Here is a 22445-nt window from a genome sequence, read left to right as displayed (position 1 = left end):
GTTATATGAAAGTGCAGAACCTCTGCAGAGTACATCACACTTGACATTGATAACAGAGGACTCTGCTACTGCCGTAAGTATTTACTGTACTGTTTATCATTAATTTGGAGTCAAAGTTGGCTATAAAACAGTATTCTGCACTACACCAGCTGCACTGTCATCTTTCTGGTGTTTACTACGTCTGCTGATCACAACAAGAGACAGTATCCAGTGGCTGACCTGCACCATCTGGGTTTGTGTACGTGTGCTGTGATGCTCGCACAACAACAAAAACATTGCCTAACAGTGCAACACCCAGACGTAGCATCATTGTTAAGTGACCCAGGACTACACACAAGAGGGGAACTTTAATATAAGGAAAACTAGAACTGCAACCCAGGTTTAGAGTAATGAGGTGATGGGTAGCAAAAAGCAAAGAGAACCCTAAAGAATTCAGAGAGAACAGGGACAAGGAGCAGATGGCATCCCATGGGCTGAGTTGGAGTGCTCGAGGAAGCAGCACTTCCAAACCCGAGAGGGCAAAGCAGGTCGTGGAATGCTGGGCTGCTGGAACCTGCTGGAAATCTGCTCTCCGACATGTTGGAAGACCTGCCCGAGGAGAGGGGCCACACTTCAGAACTCACTGCGGTGCTCCCCAGGGCAGGTAGAGAAAGCCCTTCACAGAGAGGCCCCTCGCGGGTGGCATCCCACCAGGGGGCTACCTGAAGGGCAGACGCTGGGCACCGCAGGATCCTGGCCTGGACAAACCACATGCACTGTAAGTGTGCAAGTCTGAGCGCACTGGAGCCAGGAAGATAGCCCCTCTCCCCTCCGAGTCCTTCTAGTGCCCTGCACTGACAAAGCTAATGAAGGGGCAATGCCTAGGGGCCAGCTCCCCTACCACAGCGCAGACAGTGAAGTGGAGATTGGAGCCGAGAGGCTACAGATGGATCAGAGGGACATCCACTATTAAATTTTTGTCATTTATTAAGGTTGTTCTTTTATATTAGTTAATGAGTTAATTAATTTGGGAGGCAGAAAGAGAGGGAAAGAGACAGATTATGTGTTGATTCACTCCGACGATGTCCATAAGGATCGGGGTTGAGCCCAGCTAAAATGGGAGCTGGTAACTCAATCCAGGTCTCCTATGTAGGTGGCACAAACTCAATAACTTGAGCCACCACCTGCTGCCTCCCAGAGTCTGCGCTAGCAGGACCCAGAGGTGGGCACAGAACCCAGGCACTCCAGGGTGGGGTACAGGAATCCCACCTGGTGTCTTAACTGCTAGGCCAAACAACCACCGCTGAGCTCCCTGGGAAACAGAGTTTCCGTGTGTAGAGAATTTATTGTGCAGTACTGTCTGGAAAACCTGCTGTGAGGAAATACGAGAATCAGAGCTGGGCAGAGAGGGAGGTTGGCTGCTTGTGCGTGTGATGAGCTGTGACGCGGACGACACTTCAGAGTGGTCTGCACCACCGAATGCAAAACTCTACTCTAAATGGGTCAAAGACCCACATGTGAAAGCTAAAGTCATAAAACTCTCACAAGAGAACACGGGACAGCTTTATGACATGGGAGTTGGAGTTGGCAGTGATTTCTTGGATATGATGCCAAAAGCACAGGCAACACAAGAAAAATAATTAAACTACATCAAAAATACAAATTTGCGGGCCTCAAAGTTCACTATCAACAGCATGAAAAGGCAAACCATGAAATGGGAGAAAATATTTACGGATCACATATTTAGTAAGGGGTTAGCATCTCTAACGCACAAATAACTGCTATCACTCAACAACAACTTATAACAAAACCGGCCTCCGTGAAGATGGGCAAAGTACCTGGACAGACATCTTTCCAAAGAAGGTATAACAGTGGCCAATAAGCACAGGAAAAGCCGTTTAGCATCACTGATCTTTGGGGAAATGCAAACCTAAACCACATGAAATAGTATCTCACACTCATTATGGTGGCTGTCAAAAACAAACAAAAAACACCAAACCTAGCAACACCCCAGGTAGTAACAAGTGCTGACAAGGACATGGACAAACTGGGACCCTGGTACATGGCTGGTGGCAATGAGAAACAGTGCAGCCACTGTGGAAAACATTATGGGAAATCTTAAAAAAATTATAAGTAGAGCATCATAAAGCCAAGGAATAGTTGTGCATGTATATCCAAAAGAATTGAAAGCGAGGTCTTGGGATGGGGTCACAGAGAAAGAGAGAGGTCCTTCATCCACCGGTTCACTCTTCAAATGCCTGCAAACAGTCAGGCTGGGCCGAGCGAAAACAAGAAACTGGAACCCAGTCTGAGTCTTCTATGAGAGTGGCAGGGCCCTAAGTACTTGAGCCATCGTCTGCGGCCTCCCAGGGTGCACATCAGCAGGAAGCTGGAGTCGGAACAGAGCAGGGACTCAAACCAAGGCGCTCTGACATGGGATGCAAGTGTCCCAAGCCACATCTTTTGACCACACTGCCAAACAGCCATCCCATAGTTTTATATATGGTGCTTCCACTTAAAATAGATGGGTCTCCTTGTGTTTGTGATGTGTGCTCTTTCTAATTATATTTACCCAAGCAACAGCTACTTAATTCATCCTCTTATAAGTATTTGGTATATTTTCTTATAGGATAAACTAAACATCTACAGCTTATAACCCCCAAAGCACCTTCCACTTCCTTGTTAATGGTATTGGGTAGAGTTCCCAACAGGAAGTACAGCCTGCTGAATTCCATGCTCTCAATTTCCAGAAGATCGATTGTGGCTCTTCTCATTTCTTCCTGAAAATTTAAGTTACATTTTAAACAACTCACAACACTTAAAACAGTACAATCATCTATCCCCTGGTTCACTCCCCTAAAAGGCTGCAACAGCTGGGGCTGGTCCAGGCGGACTCTCTGGGCCGGGAACTCCATCCGGGTCTCTCATGTGGGTGGCAGGGGCCCAATGACTTGGGTCATCCTCCACTGCTTTCCTGGGTACATCAGCAGGAAGCTGGGGCTTGAACCGGTACTCTGATCGGATGTGGTGTCGCAGGTGGTGGCTTTATCTTGCTGTGCCACAACGCCCTAGGACATTGCTTTAGCTACTTCTTCAACAGGTCTTTGATAGGGGCCAGGTTAACTGAAAGTTTGTTTTTGCTAAGAGCAGTCTAAGCAGTGAACAGATGTCAACTTTTTACCAGTTTTACAAGGCATTGCTTGTGCAGAATGGTTCACTGGCCCCACAGACACTATGAATCAGCGACTGTCTGTTGATTATTAAACACTGCTTACAAGTTGGTGGCCCACACATTTGCCCACGTGGCCCACCTTTTAGGGAGCTCAGTTACTGCTCAGATAGACTGCCCTTCCCTGCACGGGCCCAGAGCTCTGCATGGAAAACCAGGAAGCATCTACAGCGGATCAGTCCTGGCGCAAATACTAAATGAACTGAGGACAACATTTTAAAATTCCAATAAGTTTCCCTCCTCATCTATTAAAGTCTCTTGGACAGAGTTGGTGCTAAGTGAAAGTCTGATGAAGAAACACAAGAGGACTTTAAAAAGTTTCATGGAAAAAAATGGAATTAAAAGAAGTTTATTTTGATGAAAAAAATCCTTTGAAACCCATGAATAATTTTTTCATCACATGCATTTTCCATGAACTTTTTGCAGCAAACTAAGTGAAAGATTAGAAAAATAGCTCATATAGATAATACGATACCAATTTCTTCACGGCTACAGAAATGTCCTTAAGAAAGATTCCAGCTTCTTTATTGCATTTAAAATAGTCACTTTTCAGTGATTTTTCTGGGGAAAAAAAGAGAAAGAAAATTAAATCTTTTATTTATCTGTCCAAATCATGGTTATGTCTATGATCTGGCTGAAATATCCCCCAGCTGCAAGGCCCTTCTTCTACCTCGGAATTCCTACAGTACTTTACATAAATCTCTTTCGTACTTGTAATTTCCTATGTGATAGTCTTCTCAGTTTGCTATACATTTTATGCTCCTTAAGGACAAACTCCTCAGGACCAGCATTGTGGCGTAGCAGGTTAAATGCTCTCTACAGTGCCGGCATCCCATATGAGTGCCAGTTCTAGTCCCGGTCACTCCCACTCTCACTCTGCTTCCGACCCAGCTCTCTGCTATGGCCCGGGAGTGCAGTGGAGGATGGCCCAAGTGCTTGGGCCCTGCACCCCATGGGAGACCAGGAGAAGTACCTGGCTCCTGCCTTTGGATAGGTGCAGCTCCGGCTGTTGCAGCCACTTGGGGAGTAAACCAGCAGGTGGAAGACCTTTCTCTTGCTCTGCCTCTCCTCTCTCTGTGTAACTCTTTCAAATAAATAAATAAATCTTTTTTTAAAAAAAAGCATATTGAAGTTAACTTTAAAAAACCTCCATTGTCATTTTTACTTTTGTTAAAAAATATGAAGCACGGGATGAGATTGGGTATTTGTAAAATGGGTAAGGGAGAAGTGGACAGAGTTTCATTCACTGACATACAGAGGTACTTAAAAAGTTTGTGGAAAATGAAATAAAAGTTAATGTCAGTGCAAATGTTTTTAAAAATCAGTGCATCCTAGGGGGTCTTTAAAAGTCTATGAAAAAATGTATTATGAAAAAACAATTCATGAGTTCCAAATATTTTTCATCAAAATATCTTTTATTTATTTTTTAAAAGATTTGTTTATTTATTTGAAAGTCAGAGTTACACGGAGAGAGAAGGGAGGCAGAGAGAGAGAGAGAGAGAGAGAGAGAGAGGTCTTCCATCCAATGGTTCACTGTCCAATTGGCCAAAACGGCTGGAGGTGGGCCACTCCGAAGCCAGGAGCCAGGAGCTTCTTCCTGGTCTCCCACATGGGTGCAGGGACCCAAGGACTTGGGCCATCTTCCACTGCTTTCCCAGGCCACAGCAGAGAGCTGATTCGGAAGTGGAGCAGCTGGGACTTGAACAGGAGCCCACATGGGGTACTGGCACTGCAGGTGGCAGCTTTACCTGCTATGCCACAGCGCCAGCCCCCAAAATAATATCTTTTAATTCTACCTGTTGGTGACATTTCTGAAGCACCCTCGTGCTTTCCAATCGCTTTGTTTGAAGGCATCGGAAAGGAGAGGCCTTCGAAGTGCGGCCAGGTACAAAGAAGACAAGAAACAGACGGCACAGGGAGACGGCAGGAGGAGAAGAGGAAACAGAGGCAGCTCTGGGCACCTGGCCTGATCCGCACTGCATGGTGCGGGCTCGGTCTACCGGGGCGCCAGGCCTGCAGCTTCCCGTGTGAAACGAGTTTGATGTGACTGATGCTTGACTGGTATTGTCTCTGTTTTTCTCCTTATGACCTTCCGACAATTCCCATTTCACAAGGGAGAAATCTAAGACTTCGGAGGTCAGATAACTGCACAGTTGCTGACCTGATCAGTGGTAGAGTCTGGATTCGAACTCCGGAGGTGTGGCTCCAAGGCCATGGTCTCCAAAGGTTGTACCTACCCTCAGTTCCAGGGAACCTGGGGCCCTCTGAGCTAAGCACTCAAACCAAGGGAACAGCAGTGAGCGTGCCAGCGAGCGTGTAGGAAGGGGCAGGCACTGCTTGTGCACACTCACTCTCTCTCTTTACTGATTGAATAAAAGTAATTTTTCCTGCTTGCCAATGAGCTGGAGAGCTACATGCTCCATTAATTTTTTTTATTTGTGCATAAGGACCAGGGTTGAAGGGCCACGTGGTCTAGGGTCAAAGGTGAAGGTCACTGCCAGTGACCGTGGATATCCCTAAGTAACTTCGGTTCCTTAGGATAATTCTTGTGCAAGCCTATGTGAGAAGAATTGCGAAATAAAACTAGTTCCTCTAAGAAGGAAATAAGAAACTGCCCCAACCATCAGTAACATTGTAGCAAACCAATAGGCTTCTTCTGAACCAGTGAGGCAGAGTGGAAGAGCGAGCCCCCCACCCCCCTACCCCCCCACCCCCACCCCCCACCCCCCCCACCCCCACCCCGCATTGGTTTTCAGGCTGAACAAAAACCGCCCTTTATTGGACTACTCTGATCTCAGACTTAGGAAACTTGATTACAGGTTCCGCTTTCTAACGAAAAATTAGTTTGCCCCAGCTCCTTTCAAGGCCATTTTCCGTTGCAATCTCCTAAATGTCCTTTTTTGTCCGGTTTTTCTTGCCTAACGCAACAGGAACCTCCTACACACGAACTCTCAGCCCTCCAGCTTGCCGCGGCACAGAGAGGGCAGGAGGAGCTCGCTGAAGTCGAATGCAAAAATCCAAACGCACGTGAGCCCACAGGGCGCAGGCCCAGGACAGCCTGGGTCAGGTCACGGCCGCCCCGCGCCGCCTCTCTCTCCCCAGCCCGCAGCGGGCAGGACAAGGCTCGGTCTCGGCCCGGGGGACGACGTCCCTCCCCGCACCCGCAGCCCCTCACCCACGGCAAAGAGCTGCTCCAGCGCGCCGGCCGCCACCGAGGAGCCCAGGCTGGCGGGGACGGTGCAGAGCTCCAGGGAGGGGCCGGTGGAGACGGCCACCTCCCGCATCAGCTTCTCTGCCGCAATAAGCTCTTTGGTCCAGGAGCTCAAAGCCATCTTGCCGCTCCCGCCCGCTCCTCCGAGGCCGCAGCGGAAGACAGCAGTTGCCAGGGGCAACGAGGACGCCGAGGGTTCCCCCGGGCGCCCCCTGGCGGTGGGCCCCTGGGTGCCTACGCCTTGGTTCTCCCACAAGAGGAAGACGTTGGATGTTGGATTTAAATTTGCTCCTAAAGTTGTACTTATGAAGTGTATGAAATTTGTATTCCTTAAACAAAAGGTTTCTGGGGGAAAATAAATAAATAAATAAGTAAAGTGGAAACTGTATGAATCTACAAAGTCTGTCTTTTGTGCGCTTTCAGAACCTCCCCTGTATCTATCATCCGTCATTAAGGACATTTTACTTCGGCTCAGTGGTTTTCCTGTCTTTGCCTGTCTTCCCCTCAAACCGTAAACTCTTTGATGACCGGGACAAAATATCATTTTTATCTGCAGCTCCAAACCCCAGCCCAGGGTGAGGTGCAGTCTCACAGGTAGTTCCCCTCCCTCTTGCTATTTAGAGAGAAGCAAGGGGGTTTAATCTCCCCTTCTGAACTTTTCTTTACAGATATGGAAATTGATATATGAATGATGGCAAGAGTAACAACAGCTTTTGGGAGTGGCTTTGTGGCACAGTGGGTTAAGCTGCCGCCTGCAAAATCAGCATCCCATATCCCAGTGCTTTGAGTGCTGGCTGCTCACTTCTCATCCAGCTCCCTGCTAACACGCCTGAGAGAGCAGCAGAGGATGGCTTGAAGTGCTCGGGTTCTTGCCACTCAAGTCAGAGAGCAGGATGGAGCTCCAGGCTCATGGCTTCAGCCTTGCCCGGCCCCGGCCATTGCAGTCGTTTGGGAAGTGAACCAGGGGACAGAAGGCATCTCTTTCTCTTTACCTCTCCATCTCTTTCTGTCTCTCCCTCTCTCTGTCACCCCGCCTTTCAAATAAATCTTTAAGAAACCATTTATCAAACGCTGAGTGCTTTTATGTCCCAGGAAACCTTCTTTTTTATTTTTTTTTTAAATTTTTTTTAAATTTTTTGACAGGCAGAGTGGACAGTGAGAGAGAGAGAGACAGAGAGAAAGGTCTTCCTTTGCCGTTGGTTCACCCTCCAATGGCCGCTGCAGCCGGTGCACCGCACTGATCCGATGGCAGGAGCCAAGTACTTATCCTGGTCTCCCATGGGGTGCAGGGACCAAGCACCTGGGCCATCCTCCACTGCACTCCCTGGCCACAGCAGAGAGCTGTCCTAGAAGAGGGGCAACCGGGACAGAATCCGGCGCCCCGACGGGGACTAGAACCCGGTGTGCCGGCGCCACAAGGCAGAGGATTAGCCTAGTGAGCCATGGCGCCAGCCCTCAAATAAATCTTTAAGAAACCATTTATCGGTCGCTGAGTGCCTTTATGTCCCAGGCAACCTTCTGAACGCTGAACGTTCTGTCCCCACACTCGCACCTCATCCTCATTGCCGGAGGCCGGTGCTATAGCCCGTTTGCCAACGAGGATATTGAGCTATGCCCCGAAGCCTTGTGCCTCACAGCGGCCACGTGCAGCAACAGCGGCGCGGTTTCTAGAACGCAGGTCCCCTTCACCAGGGAGTGGCCCTGGACACCGTCTGCAGGCACCCGCCTCTCTCCACCCTTTATTTTCTGTATTTGGTCGATTGGTGTCCAAAGCTGTTCCTGCTCTGCTGTGTGCTCCTCCGTGTGGCAAGTGCAAGAAGCCTACAGACTCCGTTTCCAAACACCCCCAGCAGCTGGTTTTGGTACGAATTCCACCAATAGGAGACACAGCTGGGAGAGCAGCAGGCCAGGCAGCCGTCCAGTCTTTGCCTCCAGGAATGGAGTGTCTTCAGGCCTCCGTGGACCGTAGGTCCCAGCAGGTGGTGGTTCCAGAAGCAGCCCGAGGCCAGCCAGTGCCAGCAGTCCAGTTGCTCAGCGCCAAGTGTGGCCCGTGGGCAGTACTGGAGTTGTGACTGCTCCCTGAACTCCGGATTTTTTTTTAAAGATTTATTTATTTCTTTTAAAAGTCAGAGTTACACACAGAGAGAAGGAGAAGCAGAGAGAGAGAGAGAGAGAGGGAGAGAGAGAGAAGGAGAGAGGGGTTTTCCATTCGCTGGTTCACTCCCCAATTGGCCACAACGGCCGGAGCTGTGCCAATCCAAAGCCAGGAGCCAGGAGCTTCTTCCAAGTCTCCCACGTGGGTGCAGGGGCCCAAGGACTTGGGCCATCTTCTACTGCTTTCCCAGGCCATAGCAGAGAGCTGGATCGGAAGAGGAGCAGCAGGGACTAGAACTGGCACCCATATGGGATGCCAGCACCCCAGGCAGCAGCTTTACCTGCTATGCCACAGCACCGCCCCCTTCCCCCAGGTCCCGTTTCAGTAACTCTTATCACACATTTCCACTGTGACAATTTCTTCTCTTCTGGAAACATCTAGTCAGGACTGCAGGTCAATTTATAGTGACACCAGATGATCCTTGTACCCAGCCTGGATCACATCACTCTCTATTTGCTAATGAAGACTAATCCCTAAGCAGGAATTTGGAGTCCACCTCATTTACTGCAACTGCTATAGGATTTTCATTTCTAATTCCCTTCTTGTCTTTAACACATCTTCCCTGATCGTTCTTTGGGAGAAATGTTCAGCTTCAGGTTTGTGTCCTGCTTCCTTTTCCATGAGATGCCCTTTATAAAACTCAACTCATCCTTTCAAAAGGAACTTTATTAATTCTGAAACGGAACCTGGAAAAATAATATGAACAAATGCTTCCCAAAAGAAAAAAAATTCCTAAGAAACTTATTAAAAGAATGCTCATCCTCACTAGCATTCAAAGAAAAAGCAGTGTATCCATTGTCCTTGTGATAGTATTAAGATTTGAAAAAGGGGCCGGTGCTGAGGCCTATTGGGTAAAGCTGCTGCCTGCAGTGCCAGCATCCCATATGGGTGCCTGTTTGAGTCCCGGCTGCTCCACTTCTGATCCAGCTCTCTGCTGTGGTCTGGGAAAGCAGTAGAAGATGGCCCAAGTCCTTGGGCCCCTGCACCCACGTGGGAGACCTGGAAGAAGCTCCTGGCTCCTGGCTCCTGGCTTCAGATAGGCGCAGCTCTGGCCATTGAGGCCATCTGGGGAGTGAACCAGCGGATGGAAGACCTCTCTCTCTCTCTCTCTCTCTCTCTCTTTCTCTCTCTGCCTCACCTTCTCTCTCTGTGTAACTCTGAATTTCAAATAAATAAATAAATCTTTTAAAAATATTTTAAAAAAATATTTTAAAAAAGGAATTTGAAGTATCGAAATTTGGAGTGTGAATTATTCCCTATCTGGAGGAAAATTTGAATGAGGAGCCTTAACATACAGTAATACTTTGGGGAACTGTTGTGAAAGGAATAGTCACAGGTGTGTCCAAGGACATAAATACGAACTTGTTTGTTGCAGTTCCATTACAAATAATGAAAAACAGCAAACCGTCCAAGTGATCCGTGGTAGGACGCTGCTTTGTGGATGGGACATCCATGCAGTGGAACAGGCGGCCTGGATTTGGTTAGGAGCGTGGGTCCCTCCCCTACCGGATGTGGCATCTCTGGGACAGCCTCTGCCTGAAGCTACCTCACGTTCCATCTCTGAGCGGATGCAGCAGGCAGAAGGAGCTCTCGGGAGTTCCTAGATTGTTGTGGGGATGCAGCGCCCGTTCAGTGCTGGGGTAACATATGCAGACAGTCAAAGCCTCTCACAGCAAAGTAACAATGCAGCAGCTGCCAGAGCGAATGAGCAGGCATTTATGCTTATATACACATATCAAGCGGAAAAGCGAGTGGCTAAAGAATGATATGATATCCAATTAACATTCAATCTTTACAGATCCACAAACCTATATAGATGTATATAGATATGGCTTATACATAAGAGTACTTTAAAAAGTCTGTGGGGTATGCAATTAAAAGATAACATTATTTTGCTGCCAAAAAATGAAATCATGCATAGTTTCTTATGGTATGCATTTCCATTAAGTTTTTTTTAAAGATGTTATTTATTTATTTGAGAGGCAGAGTTACAGACAGTGAGAGGGAGAGACAGAGAGAGAGGTCTTCCATCTGCTGGTTCACTCCCCAAATGGCTGCAAGGGCTGGAGCTTTGCCAGTCCAAAGCCAGGAGCCAGGTGCTTCTTCCTGGTCTCCCACGTGGGTGCAGGGGCCCAAGGACTTGGGCCATCTTCTACTGCCTTCCCAGGCCAAGGCAGAGAGCTGGATCAGAAGAGGAACAGCCGGGACTAGAACTGGCGTCCATATGGGATGCCAGTGCCGCAGGCAGAGGATTAACCTACTGTGCCACAGCACTGGCCCCTCCATAAAGTTTTTGAGGAGTCTACATCTATGTGGATATCAAATTTTTTTGGCACCAAGATGAACTTACCTTTTAATTTCACTTATCTACAGAATGTTTGAAATACTCTCATACATCTGCCTACAAAATGGGCTGGGACGCATTTCTTACTAAAAATGTTAATTGTGTTTATTCCTGGTTAGTGAAGTTATAGATGTGGTAGACAAAATAATACCTTGTCCGAATGTCCACATCCTACTCCTTGGCATGTGTGCCATGTCATGCTACCTGGTTAAGGAGCAGGTGGAATGAGGGTTACTGCTCATTAGACCTGGAGACAGGGCAGGTGGCTTGGACAATCAGGTGGGCCCAAGGTAGCCACCCGGGGCCTGATAAGTGTAAGAGGGAAGAGGAGGAGTCAGGGTGAAAGTCGGGGAGAGATGCGAAGGCACTGCCAATGTCGAAGAGGAAAGAAGGGACCAGGAAGGGGCCACGAGCCAAGGAGCGCAGGCGGCCTCTTGAAATCGGAAGAGGCCGGACAAAAGCCTGCTGACCCTCCAGTACCCACCAGCGGTGCTCACCAGGCCAAATCCACTTCGGTGACGCACACAGAGACAGTGCACTGGCAGTCAAGGTTTTCAAGGCAGACTTTCCTGCAGTACCCCGGGTGCCCCATTAGAACCCGCCAGTCCCACGCTGACACCGATTTCTAGCTACCGTAACCCAGGTGTCTCCATTTACCCCTCGCTGCTGACAAAGTCAAGAGAAGAATCCAGCTGCTCCGTGGCGTTGGCCCCTTTTGGGCACCGAGCTGTAGACCACGTGGTAGTTGATGATGGCACTGCTCTTGCGGCTGCTGCTTTGCGTACGTGGTGTTTCCAGGGAAAGCCTCAATGCCTTGGCTGTGTTTCTAGCCTGCGGGATTAGACTGAGCCACATTCACACTCAGTGCTCCCACCCCAGTTTGTTGGGCTCTGCAAAGCTTCAGTGCTGACTATGCCCAAATCCCTCTGGGAAATAAGAGCTCCCACAAACTGAGTCTGTTTTCCTCATTCCTCACTGTGTAAGTGCCAGGTCAGGGCCAGAGTCTGGCACACAGCCCCCTCTCCCTATCCCCCCCACCTATCAGTGTTTGATGATAGACTCTTCCTACCTCTCTGCTCTCCCACCTTTAGCATGCGGTCATGTCCTCAGGTGCCTCACAGCCCCCTGTGGCTGCTGCAGCCCCAGACATCAAGGCCTTGCATAAAGCAAGCAGGAGTAGAAGAGAGTCCATGGAAAAGTTCCTCTTCCCTTTCCCTGGGGAAGTCAACCTGCCCAGGGTCTCGTTCTCTTCCTTTTCTGTCTCCCTGGCCAGAGCTGGATCAGAAGGCCACCCAGGAAAGGGAGGTTAGGGCAGCTGAGTGTCTGGGCTTCTGTCTCCGGGTGGAGGTAGCAGTCGAGGGCTCCGAAGAGCTGGGAGATTTCCCAGGAAATGGCAGCTGCACATTCTGCAAACTCGCATTTATCACGCCAGCATCATCCCTGAACTGAATGACTGGGTGGGGGCCCCACAGTGGCTGCGGAAGGGCCAGCAAAGCTCCTAGCACTGAACAGAGAGAGAGCCTGGGTCCTCCCACACTGTGGTGGACAGGGTCTCCCCGCCTGAAGCCTTCAAGTCGCCTTTGTGCCTCCAAGGTCTGCCAGATGTTTTGTTCTTTAAAGGGATACTCCCGCCCCTTGGGCTTCTCCCAGCTTACACACGCCTGTCTTGTGGTCGGGCTCTAATTTTCATCTACAGTGACTTCCTCACGTGGTTATTTGCGGCAAAATGGCAGGAAGAGCATGTTCCCTAGGTAGCGCCAGATGGTTAGAGAGGCAAGCAGATGGATGCGTGCCCCTGATGGGGTGATGCCAAGCAAGAAGAGCAAGACATCCCGCGGAAGGCAGAGCACGCCTGTGTTTATAACAGCGCCTGATTCAGAGGCTTCCTTTTCAACACTTTCTCTTGAATATTTGTTTTTGCCCATCACCAGCGATTTCTTAGGGATAAACAGACGTGGAACAAAATCTGGTCGCATCACTTGCTAGTGGCTTTAGGCTGGCTTAATTAAGAGTAGTCTCCACTCTTCATCTGTCAAATGAGGTTTTCACATTCTGGGATGGTGAAGAGTGAGTAGGATCAAAGTGTGCTTATCATAGAGCACGTGCTAAGTTCAAGTGCGCCCCATCTTTTCATTCTACTAAGGGGAAAATCAAAAGCATTTCTTCTGGAAGACAGATGCCTCTGCCTTTCTGCCATCCCGAACTGTGCTTAAACCTCTTGATCGTTCAACCCTTAGTTGTCTGTAATTACACCAACAGTCGCATGGTTTTATGTCCATGCTATTTCTACTTTGCCGGGCAAGGAAGGTTCTGAGCCAACTGTAGCACAAAGGGCAAGCAGGCTGCCAAGACACCAGAGAAAGGCACGGCTGCTGCCCAGGTATCAGCATCGGACTCACTGGTTCAGATGTTTGCAGTGTGCCTACTGTGTGCTCGGCACTTTGTTAAGCACTGGGCATATACAGAGGAGACCTCTAAGTAGAGTCGAGGGGGAAGAGACCAGAGCACTGAGGAGACAGACTTCTCTTGTTATTCTCTTGGCGAAGCAAGACAGGCAATAAATACCAAGAGAGCAAAGAAGGAGGCCGGCGCCGCGGCTCACTAGGCTAATCCTCCGCCTTGCGGCGCCGGCACACCGGGTTCTAGTCCCGGTCGGGGTGCCGGATTCTGTCCTGGTTGCCCCTCTTCCAGGCCAGCCCTCTGCTGTGGTCCGGGAGTGCAGTGGAGGATGGCCCAAGTGCTTGGGCCCTGCACCCCATGGGAGACCAGGAGAAGCACCTGGCTCCTGCCATCGGATCAGCGCGGTGCGCCGGCCGCAGTGCGCCAGCCGCGGCGGCCATTGGAGGGTGAACCAACGGCAAAGGAAGACCTTTCTCTCTGTCTCTCTCTCTCACTGTCCACTCTGCCTGTTAATAAAATAAAATAAAATAAAATAAAATAAAATAAAAAAGAGAGCAAAGAAGGAGGAGGAAGGGGAGACAGAGAAGAAGGAAGAATCCGGAGATAAGAACTTCCTAACCAATGGCATCCTCCTCACCCACAGTTCTCCCCATGCCAGGGGCCTTCGGCAATTTTGTTTCTTAAAAGTTCACTGCTTGTAATACATGCATCAGCAGGCACTGGGGTGGATCATATGGCAGGCTCCAATTAGCCCTTTGACTAGGCACGTGGGTAAGGTGCAGCCCTTGGTCTCTGGAGAATGGCCTTGAAGGTGGACAAAGAAGTCCGAGTCCCTGTAAGAGGAGTGGCACCACAACTGCTGCCCAGGCCTTCGAGCCACTGTGCCTTGGACAAATGTCCATGCTGCCACGACTCAGCACAGCTCTCCTGGGGACAGTCATTACGGCGTTCATATTTCTCATGGAACTACACTAAGATGAGAGATTCAATGACCTTTGGCATCACCACTGACCTTGGGGTTAGACAGCAGCCCAGTGAGACTAAGCCTGGGGCACTGCCCACTGTGCCAGACTGCCCTGTCGGGGCTGGAGAGGGCTCGGGGGCCCTTGGGTATTGCACAGGGCATCGGGGGGCCACGGCAGTGTGGCCACAGAGCACGAGGTGCCAAGGGAGGAAAAGCAGGGGCTCAGCCAGAAGTGTGGGTCGGGATTTCAAGGTGGAGGGCGTTGGCTTCCTAACGAAGGAGCTGGAGTTTATGTTGCAGTCCGCACGGCGTGAGTACCCTGGTGTAGGGCGGACTCGGCCGCTACCCGCTAGCAGCTGCTTTGCCGTTCAGTTCGCTTCTGCCTAAGGCAACAATTTTTCCTAAGGCAGAATATCAGTGATAGATAGTAGGATTTTCTTTGTCAAGTGAATATTTGCAAGGTAGTCAGAAATTGAACCGGGCTTGCAGCAGCCGATGCCACATTCAGCAAAGACAGTTTTATTTTATTGCTGCTGTCTTAATCCTCCTGTTTTAGGCGGTGTCCTCACTTAAAGGTAGCAAGTTGGTATTAATGCTCACTTAGCATTTCCATAGCTGTTTCCAGCACTCACGATCTTTACTTAGTAACATTCCTATTTCCCTTATTTTAATTTTAAAATATTAAATAATAGTGTTTAAATATTAACACTTATTTAATATGAATTCAATATTGACATTTTTAATGTTGGAGGATGGATCTAAAGATGATTCAATAAGTATCACTGGGGTAGGTAAACTTTCCATTTGATTTAAACATCTGTCTTCTTATTTTTTTAAAGATTTATTTATTTATTTGAAAGTCAGAGTTACACAGAGAGAGGAGAGGCAGAGAGAGAGAGAGAGGTGTTCCATCCGATGGTTTACTCCCCAATTGGCCGAAACAGCCAGAGCTGCGTCGATCTGAAGCCAGGAGCCAGGAGCCTCTTCTGGGTCTCCCACATGGGTGCAGGGGCCCAAGGACTAGGGCCATCTTCCACTGCTTTCCCAGGCCACAGCAGAGAGCTGGATCAGAAGTGGAGCAGCCGGGTCTCGAACCTGCACCCATATAGGATGCCGGCACTGCGGGCCAGGGCATGAACCCACTGGGCCACAGCGCCGGCCCTGTTTCTTGCAGAATTTGTGCCATTGCTCAGCTCCCCTGAGCCTCCGTTAGCCGCTCACCTCATGCCTGCCCCCAGGGCCCCTGTCCCAGTCTTCTTTCTGTCTGGTTCCCACTCCTTTGCCTTCTTCCTCCTCTTTGCTAAAAGGAAGCGTTCTCCCTGGGCCCCATCCTTGGTCCTGTCCTCACACTTTTTTTTCCCCTTGCACACAGGTGAAGCTCCACCAACAGCTCTCAGCTGAGTTTCCTGTCCAGCTTCTCTAAGTATAAGGGTAATTCAGAAAGTGTGGAGCCGCTGCCTGGGACACTTGCACCCCACACTGGAGTCCCTGCTGCTCTGCTTCTGATCTAGCTTCCTGCTAACGCACCCGGGAGGCAGCAGGTGATGGCCCAAGTGCTTGGGTCCCTCATACCCATATGGGTGATCCAGGTGGACTTCCCAGCTCCTTATTGTGGGCATTTGGGGAGTAAATCAGCATACAGAGGATCTCTTATTCTGCTTTTCAAATAAATAAATATTTAAAATTATTTTGTGAAAAAAATAGAAATAAAATGTCTTTTTTGGTGCAAAAAAATTGGAAATCCATGTATAAAAGGGGACTTCAAAAAGTTCATGAAAAATGGGTATCATGAAGAACTATAGATTTCAGGGGGCCAGTGCTGTGGCATAGCGGGTTAAGCCACTGTCTACAGCGCCAGCATCCCATATGGGCGCCAGTTTGAGACCCAGCTGCTCCACATCTGATCCAGCTCTCTGCTGTGGCCTGGGAAAGCAGTAGAAGATGGCCCAAGTGCTTGGGCCCCTGCACCCACGTGGGAGACCTGGAAGAAGCTCCTGGCTCCTGGCTTCGGATTGGCACAGCTCCAGCCATTGTGGTCAACTGGGGAGTGAACCAATGGACGGAAGACCTCTCTCTCTCTGCCTCTCCTCTTCCTATGTAACTCTGACTTTCAAATAAATAAATAAATCTTAAAAAATGCACACACACAGTCAATTTATTAAAAAAGAAACTATGGATTTCAAAATATAAAAATATCTTTTTAGTTTGAGAGGAAGGGAGGGTGGGAGGGAGGTACAGAAAGAGAGACAGAGAGAAAGAGGGAAATACCATTTTCTTTTTAAGATTTATTTTATTTATTTGAAAAACAGAGTTACAGAGAGAGGTAGACAGAGAGAGAGGTCTTCCACCTGCTGGTTCACTCCCTAGATGGCTGCAATGGCCGGAGCTGTGCCCATCTGAAGCCAGGAGCCAGGAGCTTCTTCCAGGTCTCCCATGTGGGTGCAGGGGCCCAAGGACTTGGGCCATCTTCTACTGCTTTCCCAGGCCATAGCAGAGAGCTGGGTTGGAAGAGGAGCAGCTGGGACTAGAACCAGCGCCTATATGAGATGCCGGCGCTTCAGGCCAGGACGTTAACCTGCTGTGGCACAGTACCGGCCCCAGGAATATTTTCATGTGCTGGTTTACTCCCCAAATGCCACATATAGCTGGGAATGTAATCCAGGTCTCTCAGGTGGCTGGCAAGAACTTGAGCCATCACTGCTGCCTCACAGAGTCTGCATTGGTAGGAAGCTGGAGTCAAGAGCTGGAGCCAGGAATCAAGCTCAGGTACCCGACGTGGCACCTGGGTGTCTTAACCATGTAGGCTAAACACCCCACTCCCAGGTTTCAAAAAAAAATTTTGTACCAAAAATGAACTTACCTTTGAATCCATTTTCCCATGGTCATTTTGAAGTCCCCTTGTGCCAGTCTTGTAGACTGGACTAAACATTCCCTCTTGGCTGTGTGTCAGCAGGTGGAAGTTCAGTCTGCTGAGAATCCAAGACGGCACTGCGGTGGTCGTCTCTGCCTGTTGAAATCCCGCTGGTACTGTCAGCCCATCTCAACAACCGATTCGTCCTCCACCATTCCTCGTCTTTATCCCAATAATCTCCGGGCCTCCGAAGTACCTTGTTCCAACCACTCATGGATGATTGTCATCTCAGGCAGAGTGCACTCCCAGCTTTCCATGTAATAGGCTATTCCTAAGTTTTGGAATCTGTATGCCTCAGCTTTCTTTGGTTTTTCTTTAACTATTTATTCATTTATTTTGAAAGTCAGAGTTATGGGGTGGGGGAGAGAGAGAGAGAGAGGAAGAGAGAGAGAGACATTTTCCACCCACTGGTTCATTCCCCAAATGGCTGCAAAGGCCAGCACTAGGCCAAGCCACAGCCAGGAGTTTCACCCAGGTCTCCCATGTGGGTGGCAGGGGCCCACACACTTGGGCCATCTTCTGCTGCTTTCCCAGGCCGCTAACAGGGAGCTGGATCGGAAGTGGAGCAGCCAGGACACAAACTGGTGTGCACATGGGCTGCCAGCGTTGCAGGTGGCGGCTTTACCCCCTATGCCACAACACCAGCCCCTGCCTCAGTTTTCTTACCTGCAAAAGTGGGCCATTACTGTGGGAAGATCATGAGAATTACGTCAATTAGTACAAAGTGCTAAAACAATGCCTGGAACAGGATAAGCCACTCCGTAAATTCGGTTGTTATCATTTGTATACTACGAACTCCTTAAAAGTAGGGACAGTGTTTTACCTATTTTTCAAGCTCCTGCAGCACCGAGCATCGCAATTTGCCCACGATAGATGCTTATGATGTTGTTGAAAAGGCTAATAGAAAAGACTCAAGTATTGAGAATTTTTAAATATATAGAGCTCAAAATCTTCTGCAGTTCAGGCTTTATCATAAATTAAAAAAAAAAATACTGGAGAAAAAGGCAACTCCTCAGGGTCTGTCGCACCACGCTGCCCCCAGGCCAGTAAGGCAGGAGCTACTCTAACTCACGGTCTCCCTGGCCGTTACCCTTGCAGCACGTGGAAGGGCGGTTTGAGTCTTCAGAGCAAGCTGTATAGAAAGTTTGGTTCTAAGTGAATTTAATCTGCCAGAATTACTGCTTGATGACTGCTTTAATTGACTGATTAATTTAGAGAGGCAGAGAGAGAAAGAGAGAGAGAGAGGGAGAGGCTCCGGAGCTGGGGCTAGGGCCAGAGCCAAGAGCAGGGAACTCCCTCTAGGTCTCTCGTGTTGGTGGCAGAGACTCAACTATCTGAGCCATCACCTGTCGCCTTCTAGAAGGAGAACTCTTGCTGACTGCAAACTTGGTTCACAAACTCTGATTCACAAGTCTGTTGAATAAAGGAGTTTCAGGGGTTCAGAATGAGTTGGTGGGGCTGGTGCTGTGGTGTAGCAGGTAAAGCGGCCATCCTCAATGCTGGCATCCCATATGGATGCCAACTCAAGACCCGGTACAGGCACCTGCATCTCTTCCCAGTGGGATCTCAGCCCCCATTTCCAGCTCACCTGGTGTGACCATTCCCCTGGCACCCACCTGACAACCTACTTCCGCTCACTACTTACCGGTCTCTGTGTCTGCTGTGCACTTCCATGTCTCAGCTTCTTAGCTCCTTGCTCTCTCTGCATTTTGGGGTGAGCCTTCTTCATCTGGCAAAAATCAGAGCAGGACCCAGCCCCAAGTTCACCTCCCCCAAGAAGCCTTCGCTGCCGGAGCCTGTGTCACAGCTCTGATCTCAGGCTGCCTTTTGTTCGCTTATTAGCATTTCTAAATAGACACCTTCCCTCCACCCTGACACGGAGAAGGGAACTGCCTGGCTGTTGGCAGTGTCAAGTCGTCTTTGTAACCCACACGCCTCTTTGCACCCAGGAGTAACTCCATGAAAACCTACTAACCCCTAGTATGAAGTTGGTCAAAGGCAGCTTTTTGTAATTTTCCCCCTCTTTTTCTATTATTTTGAATTCCCCCAATGCTACTCCTAGCATTAACTTCTACTCTTCATCTTTGATTCTAACAGTGAAATAAAACCTGCGCTAGGGTGTGGGGAGCAACTCGGACTAGACTGTTACTCGAATTAAGACTTATTCTATGCATCTGCTCTCCCACAATATGGCGCTGGGAGAGGAGGAAACAGCTTTACACAGCTGCCTCCAGTTCAACCAATAAACAGCAGGACCTGCTCCTGATTGGAGGAGAGCAGCGTACTCGGCATGTGGGTAGCAGAGTTGGGATTGGTGGAAGAGGACTATAAAGGAGGAGAGAGACAACATGCACCAGGAACATCTATCTGAAGGAACACCTGTGCAGCCCCCGAGAGAGCCAGCCGGCGGTGTGCCGCTCCCCCGCGGAAGTGGGGAAAGTGGCAGGGGGAACCGCCCTTCCACGGAGGTGGAAGGGTCGGTAGCCAACCCGGGAAGAACCAGCAGCAAACCCGGGGAGGGCCGAGCAGACAGAAGAACAGCGCAGGGTCCTGTGTCGTTCCTCCATGAAGAGGGGGAGCGACATAATGGTGCCGTGACTCGGATAGGAAGCCTAGGCAGGGCTTAGTGTCGTTCCCCAATGAAGAGGGGGAGCGACACTAGGGCGTTTCTAAAAAGCAGTGAGCAACTGGTGAGGGGGAACTGCCACTTCTCTTATTCACAGCCCTGTTGTTAGTACCTGTCACACAGCAGGTGCTTCATAAATAAATTTCCACCGAAAAATTGGGTTCTCAGCAATCACAATTGTTTTACGCCAGTGCCGTGTTACATACCATGACAAAACATTTAAGTATAAAAATTTCTATCACTTTCGTGATTTTTTTTTAACTATTAAAAAGTCTGCAGTCACCTCACTCTGAACAATACGAGGAGTATTTCCCAGGTTGTTACTCATCAGCGAGTTCTCCTAACAATCCAAGGAAGCCAGGAGCCAGGCTGGGGTTGGGCCCTGCCGCCCTGGGAGAGTACATGCTCTCAGCTCGAACCCCCCCCCCCCCCCCACCGAATGCCATCGTGCAAGGCCATGAGAAGAGAGAGAGAGAACATTCTACATTTAGTAACATTTATTTATGCATTCAGTATCAAGTACATAAGTGCAAATATCCAGAGTCCATAGTTAAGTCCATGAGGAACTACAGATAAAGTCATACAAAGTGTAATAAAGTGAACATGCTGGTACTTCGCAGTTACCACACATGTAATCAGCCCGTCAGTCCCATACAACACAAGTACTGTGTCTTCGCTTGGGGTTTGTCCAATTATTTAATTATGTTAAGTTATACAAAATCGGTTACCATAAGTACGGTTGACTTTTTTTTTTTAATTTTTACATTGTGTGTGTTGGAAAAACGCTAAAACATCAGTCTACAACTCTATATATTGTTATTAAAGATTACTCCAACCAGCCACCCAAAGACATATAAGCGATTTCCACTATTGCGTCAATGCACTTGGCGGGAAAGGCCTAGCCAGGGGAACATCAGAGCTACGGAAGCGGCGCAGGGAGAAGAACACGGAGGAAAAGTAAGGTGGATGTTCACCATCATGCACGAAATTAAAAACCACATCTAATACACTTTTTTTTCTATACTTTAGTGCTTGACACAAGTGACTCAAATATCCTAAGAGTACAGGAACAGCCTAAAAACAGCTGTTTTTAAGTTTGTATCTAAGATTATGGTACTGGGGTCGGGGGAGAGAAACAATGGATTTGCTGTTACGAGTAAGAAGAGAGGTTACCACTCCATACATTCTTGTTTGTGTCCGGTCCCGTGGGCTAGCCACTACTCAGCGTGCCTTTTGGCGCCTGGGATTTTCGCCTGAATCCTAAAAAGACAATACCGAAAGGTTGGCAATCGCAAGTGTTATCCATGACATAATTTTATATATATACTTTCAAAATTTTTAAAATTTACTTATTTGAGAGGCAAAGGCAGACAGAGTTCCCATCCATTTGGTTCACTCCCCAAATGCCCGCAGTGGCCCAGGGCTGGATCAGGCCAAAGTAAAGAGCTGGGAACTCCATCCAGGTCTCCCATGTGGGTGGCAGGGACCCGACGACCTGAGCCACTCCTGCTGCCTCCCAGGGTTTGTAGCAGCAGTGAAGGATCCTGTGTGCACCCTGGGCGTGGCCAAACCACACCAACTGCAACGAAGAAGCCGGTCAGAGTCCCAGCCATCATCAGCCAGCATTAGCAGCGTGGCTTAGGGCTGCTAACAGCCATTTCTGCTCTCGGACTTCGTGCTTAACAAATGGGTGTGGACCAGACACTGGCAGGGCCTCTAGGCATCCACATCTCATGTTACGGCAGCGTCAGTTTAAAGCAGGTTTACCCCAGCAGCGTTTTATTTGTTAACGTGAAACTTGATGAGCTCAGCATGCAGATTCTGACTGCGCCCTCCTCCACGCGAGGCCCCTTGCACGTGCTGGAACACCCGGGTCCACAGCAGGGAGACCGGGCCTGCTCTTGGGGGGTTTTCATTTTTGCAGTGGTTGAAGTGACATAGACAGAGATGAGACATTCAGATGTGGATCAATGCTATAAAACAGAGCAAAGCAGAGCGGTCTGATAGGAAGCGAAGGGACATGGCGGTCAAGGGACAGCTAGGCAGTCTGGAAGTGGAGCGTTTCAGGCAGAGGAACAGAGGCTTCAGGGGCCGGGGAAGAGCCCAGTGAGCTTGCAGTGTGCAGAGGGGATGGCTGAGAGGCAGCCGTTGCACCTTGCGGGCTGGGGGGGGACTTCGATCCTAGCAATGTGATCTGATTTGAGTTTTAAGAAGCTGTTGATGGTGGCTGTGTGGAGAAACTGGGAAATGAGAGTGGCGCAGCCGTGGAGGTGGGGAAAGCTCCAGCGGTCCAGGTGGCCCACTGCAGTGGCCGGGCTGTGTGGTAGATGTAGAGATGGAGAGCAGCGTGGGCACAGAGATTGGAGTTGGGGCTGACTGCACCTCCTGGCCTTGCTCATGGACTGAATGCGTGGGTCGGAGGAAGAGGGAGCAGAATCAAGGAAGATTCTTCAGTTTTTGGCCTGAGCAACCTGGTAAACGATAGCACCATTTACCAAGATGGTGACGATGGGAGGAAAGAAAAAAAATGGTTCTGGAGTGGAACTGCTTGGCCACACGGATCAGAAATATCTATGACACTCTGGAGAGAAAATGCCAGATAAGCAGGGGACCAGACCTGGTGCTC

General features: G+C 49.3%; 2 protein-coding genes across 4 annotated transcripts in view; both read right to left on the bottom strand.

Annotated features, from left to right (window-relative positions):
* The window catches only part of CCDC175 (coiled-coil domain containing 175), a 74738-nt gene extending 68034 nt beyond the window's left edge, over positions 1 to 6704 (bottom strand). The window contains exons 1-3 of the mRNA XM_002719516.6: positions 6384 to 6704; positions 3684 to 3769; positions 2648 to 2759 (exon numbers count right to left, since the gene is read on the bottom strand). Of these exons, the coding sequence (XP_002719562.4) occupies positions 2648 to 2759; positions 3684 to 3769; positions 6384 to 6540 (355 nt within the window). The 5' untranslated portion in view covers positions 6541 to 6704. The remainder of the gene's footprint in view (positions 1 to 2647; positions 2760 to 3683; positions 3770 to 6383) is intronic.
* A 13594-nt stretch (positions 6705 to 20298) lies between these two features.
* Positions 20299 to 22445, bottom strand: part of RTN1 (reticulon 1) — a 268680-nt gene continuing 266533 nt past the window's right edge. For all 3 annotated transcript variants that reach the window (XM_051826389.3, XM_089322615.1, XM_017349483.4), the window contains one exon: positions 20299 to 21079. In XM_051826389.3, coding sequence (XP_051682349.3) covers positions 21037 to 21079 — 43 coding nt within the window. In that variant the 3' untranslated portion in view covers positions 20299 to 21036. The remainder of the gene's footprint in view (positions 21080 to 22445) is intronic.

This window comes from Oryctolagus cuniculus, chromosome 20, assembly GCF_051225735.1.
Source record: "Oryctolagus cuniculus isolate XC-2025 breed Fujian yellow rabbit chromosome 20, ASM5122573v1, whole genome shotgun sequence".
Classification (NCBI taxonomy): domain Eukaryota; kingdom Metazoa; phylum Chordata; class Mammalia; order Lagomorpha; family Leporidae; genus Oryctolagus; species Oryctolagus cuniculus.
This window is presented reverse-complemented; position numbering and strand designations above follow the sequence as displayed.